The sequence below is a fragment of the Quercus suber genome, unplaced genomic scaffold, assembly GCF_002906115.3.
Source record: "Quercus suber isolate HL8 unplaced genomic scaffold, Cork oak 2.0 scaffold_341, whole genome shotgun sequence".
NCBI classification, from domain to species: Eukaryota; Viridiplantae; Streptophyta; class Magnoliopsida; order Fagales; family Fagaceae; genus Quercus; species Quercus suber.
Window position 1 is genome coordinate 175,359 of NW_027069793.1, and position 5,028 is coordinate 180,386.

At 34.1% G+C, this 5,028-nt stretch overlaps 1 protein-coding gene across 1 annotated transcript; it reads left to right on the forward strand.

The window, feature by feature from the left end:
- Window positions 1-775: 775 nt before the first annotated feature.
- Window positions 776-2,869, forward strand: LOC112001642 (squamosa promoter-binding-like protein 4). Its single transcript, XM_024033816.2, has 2 exons — window positions 776-1,372; window positions 2,300-2,869. Exons 1-2 carry the CDS (start codon window positions 807-809, stop codon window positions 2,535-2,537), a joined length of 804 nt encoding a protein of 267 aa, XP_023889584.1. The 5' UTR covers window positions 776-806; the 3' UTR covers window positions 2,538-2,869.
- The last annotated feature ends 2,159 nt before the right edge of the window (window positions 2,870-5,028 follow it).

Here is a 5,028-nt window from a genome sequence, read left to right on the forward strand (position 1 = left end):
GGTATTTAGTGTTCTAAATACTAAATGTTTAATATTTTGCATTTAGAACACCTACTATTAGTACTTTAATACTGAGTTGACTAGAAATTTTTATTTTTTATTTTGAAGTTTTGTTTTTGTTAAGTTTTTGAGTTAAATAGTTGCTAGTTGGGTTAGGCTAATTAAAAGGAAGGGGTCTAAGTTTTTGAAAGAAAATGCAACTCTAAAAAAAAAAAAAAAAACCAATAAAAAAAAATGCTTTTTTTCTTTAAGTAGGGGGGTCCTGGGTCCGTTCCTGATAAAAAAATCATGATAACTTTTAATGGGAGGCGGAGTGGATTATACTACAGTACCACCCACTACATTACCACCTACATTAAGAATTTAAGGACTATCCAAAAATAAATAAATGAGAGAGAGGAATTTAGGAATAAGATAAATTTAGGCCAACATTTTAGAGTCCAAGACCGAGCACCTCTCTATTTAGTATTTAGAATGTACACCATGTCTTTCCCACTACTTTCTACCCGGGTGGTCACGTTTCTTTGACAATTGACATTATTATTTGATTATTACCAATTATCAGCTTTGAAAAGCTCCCATAAAAAATAAAAAAAATAATAAAAAAATCAGGTTTGAAAAACTTACTTATTAGTAATTAACTAATTATCCACCCCCTCAACCAAAAAAAAAAAAAATTACTCACTACCTACCCCATGTACAACAAACAAACATACAACCAAACAGACAGTCAATCAGCCCCAGAAACAACAACAGAAGAACAAAAAAAAAAAAAAAAAAAAAAAAACAAAGAAAAAAGAAAAAAGATGCAGCAGCTCCACCACCAGTACCACCCTGTGGTCCAAATTCCCTCACTCCCTCACACACTTTCTTTTGTTACTTTTTCATGTTCCAACTATAATTCATCTCTCATTCAGTCACTCCAACCCTCACACCCCTACCCAACTGAACTGATCATTCATTGTTTTGCAACGCACTTTTTTTCCAAATTCTTCTCTCACTTTTTTGTTAAGAGTAAGACCATCATCATGAGTCTTGGTAAGGCTGATGGGAATTACCAGAGGATGGAGAAGCAACAGAAGGCGGTGAAGAAGGAGGCGATGATGGAGTCTTCTGATGAGGAATTTGAGAGTTTGGAGGAGGAGAAGAGGCAAAAAGGGGTGGTGGGTAGTGTTGGTTTTGGAAATAATGGAAAGAAAGGTGGGAGTACTGCGGGGAATGGGATGAGGTGTTGTCAAGCTGAGAAGTGCACAGCTGATTTGAGTGATGCTAAGCCATACCATAGGAGGCACAAGGTGTGTGAGCAACATGCTAAGGCCCAGGTTGTGCTTGTGGGTGGGATTAGGCAAAGGTTTTGTCAACAATGCAGCAGGTTTGGGGGGTTTTTTTTTCCTTTCATTTGTGATGAATTTCATGGTGTTTTGTCTTTGTTGTTGTTGCTGCTGAATTCCTTCATGGGTGGGATAATTCATAATTGTTGTTCAATTGGGTCACTTTTGCTCAATTGTGTTGGAATTTGAGGCCTCCAAAAAAAAAGAGCTTGTCTTTTTGTTTATTGGCTTGTTAGTTTTTTTTTTTTGGATTGAAAAAAAGGAACAATAAAATTTGCGTGATTAGGTCTAAAATTTGCAAAAATTTAGAAGGCAAGTTCCCAATAGCTGATCCCAAGAAGTTTGGAATTTAAGGCTACGGTTAGTTTAGTTGTGGCTGGTACGGTCCCTTTTTAAGTTTCTAATTTAGATCTTTCTAATGCAACTCTAGCTAGGCTAATTAGAATCTTCCAAACAATCCGTTAGAACAGTTTGTTGGTATGTGTATTTTTCATTTTAACAAAATGTTTGTTTCAACTTTTTTATATAATATTTTACTCATGAATTTGGCACTATGGTACCTTGAGCTAATGCAGTATGACAGGGTGTAATCTGTGTATATATATATATATATATTCTTGTTTAAACAGCTCTTTCTCCGTTTGAATTGCATGATTATGGTCATTAACAGTTCCTTAATTTTCTGTGCTTTGATATGGTCATATATAACTATATATTGTATTGGTTTTCAAAATTGCTTTGCATTTCTGTACAAAGATGAAAACTTTCTACGTTAGTTTCATAATCTATTAAACGTTAATACAGACTGACACATGCTATCTCCTAATCTTGGTACAAATATATGTTTCTGCTTTGTATAACTTATACGCTGCCTTAGTCTTCCAATGTCCAAAACCAAGAACTGGGACTTTCCCTTTTCAGTAATTGAACTATATATTCATTGTAAATGGGGGGATATTGTGATGCAGATTTCATGAGCTGTCAGAATTTGATGAAACAAAGAGGAGTTGCCGCAGGCGTCTGGCCGGACATAACGAGCGACGAAGGAAGAACTCTGCTGAGTCTCATGCAGAAGGGTCAAGCCGCAAGGGAATAGGTGGCAATCATCAGTTGAAGGATCTTGTTTGTGGACAGGTTGATGATAGGGGAAGAATTAAGATAACCATCCATGAAAATTCCACTTACAAGCATTTCCAGATCAGATAATTAAGGTCATCCAACAATGCCTACTCTCAACAAGCATGCTCTCTCTCTTCTGTCATAGGATGCAATGATAATAACTTAGTGCTGTTGTGTACTGTGTAGTGTGGATTTACTCAAGAAATTTATTAGGCCGAGTACAAATGCCTGCGGCTTAGCAACTTCCATTCATGGTTCTAGAGTTGCTAATTGTAGTTGGAGGTATAGACTAGCTAGTACCTGGCTAAGCAATTTAACTTTGTATATTTTGCAAGGTTAGATTATGATTTGCACGTATTTTCCTTCCTTGGCTCTTAATTAATTAGGGCTTAATTTATCTTATCTATTATTTTCTGCTACTAGTTTGTAATGTGCTATTATGGTATGCAAAATGTATGCATTTTGGAAAGTGGGATATGCTAGAATATCTGAATACTCTATTTGTTTCTAAAGTGCATCTGGAGCATCTACGACTGTTTTAGCTACTCCATTTTCACCTTTTATATTTTTCATAGAAAGTATATATGTTCTGAATGGAATATGCTGCCTTTTCACTTGTTATTACACTGGTGCATAAGCACAATTTAATTACCTTAAAAGGGATACCATAGCAAGGGTACTTTTAATCTTGTAGGCGGTAGTTAATGGGGTTGGTTCAGTTGGTAAGACTTGAATGAATCCTACTACCAGCAATCTTTTTTGGTGGGCAATCTATAAATTCAATGTAAGTTATCTTATAGGCCTGTAACTTGGCATTGGTACGAGGTAGCCTTCTCTCACCTAAACTTTTTTTCATCAAAAAAAAAAAAAAATCTCTAATTTGGTTGGGTTCCAAGACTTGCAGGCATCAAATATATATGTATGGTGTACATTTTTGGTTGCGTGTGGTCAGAGTTTTGAACTGTTTTAATAAATACATTTTGAGATTTATACAGAGCGTGCATTAAATAATAGTTATGAAATTTGAAAGGTCCCAAGTACCTAATCATTTCCCATAAAAAAAATAATAATAATAACAGAGTACCTGATCATTAAAATCTGATTTATGGACTGTATTAGTGCTTAAGGTTTCTAGTGAAATCCATGGTTATTAAAGGGACCATATATAATAATAATATATGTATTATATATTCCTTAAAATATTTTTGCAAGCACTTAACTGCACTGAAAAGGATCTGCAATGTTTGATGATCATTAATAATATACTAGGGGGCCCATGTCATGTGGGACCTGTGTTACTATGTAGGTGCACGCGGATGGGATCCCATGTGGGAAATGGGATTCCATGAATGAATGATGTACTAGATTTTTGTATTTTGCCGAATTTTAACAGCGGCGAGGAATTGTAAGCTGATAAGAAGTGATTGAAATTTTTTTGTTTTGCCCATTCATTCACGTTATGGTTGTCCTGGTAGGTGCCGTTTCATACACGGTGTACTCTATCAAATGCGCTCCACTCTTTCTAGATATTCTGAATTGAGTGCCGTCTATTACACACACTTGTACATAAACATAATCATGCACGCTTGCTATTTTTCCACAGAAGTCACAATTTTAGTTTTAAAAAGAAAGGTATGTGTGTACAGTGTACGGTTGTGTTGAAGAGACATTTAGTCTTCATATCACTGTGCTAACCTACTTTAAATCGTCACACAACTCATACTACACATAAAAGTCTCACTAGGATCATCCCATTTTCTTTTCATATGTTCTTTTGCCCCCCTTCTCTCTCTCAAAAATAAAGAACTAGCATGTATTGCATTATGATAGGTCCCAGTCCTTTTTTGATTTCCAAACGTTTGCAAATTGCTAATACTTGTTATGTTGTCTTGTCTTAATAGCATCAATATATGTGTCAAAGAGTTTTAAAGTTCAATTGGTTGGCATTTTTTATGTTTCTAACATAGACATATAGGGATGAAATCTTCTCACCCCCTATTGATGTATAAAAAAAGGTTCAACTTAACAAAATGAGGTGAGAATTATAGTTATAATGGCCCCCGGCTCTTCTATTATATTTATACCTGTTGTTCTTGCCATATATATCTAGCATGCATCATTCATGATACACAAAATCCAACTGGTTATTTGTTTTCAAAAATCCTTCACATTAACTGGTATATATATATATATAAAATAATAAGTTCAAGTTACACATGGTATAATTTTAAGTAATATTACACCACTCAATATTTTTTAATTGGATGCGAATTTTGACAAATTCACCATTAGAATACATTATCTTTGTATATTCTTCATACTTGCAAAATTTCAAGGTGATAAAAGATTAATAGTTATGTCATCAATAAATTGTTTAAATTCAAGTTTCTGTAGTTTAAAATAATGCATAGAAGATGAGTTTATGAATCGAATGGTAAATAAAATCCAATTGACATGAAAATTGAAATGAATGTTAAAAATATATAGAAAATGTAATACAACGGTGGAATTTTCAAAATATGAATTATATAACAAGTTATTGGATAATGTAACATTGCTTAGAATTAGACCAAGTGTA

Bases quoted from the DNA above. Each gene is read 5' to 3' on its own strand.
- LOC112001642 (XM_024033816.2), top strand. From the start codon at position 807: ATGCAGCAGCTCCACCACCAGTACCACCCTGTGGTCCAAATTCCCTCA. The intron at 1,373-2,299 runs GTTTGGGGGGTT...ATTGTGATGCAG, and splicing joins TTTTGTCAACAATGCAGCAG to ATTTCATGAGCTGTCAGAAT.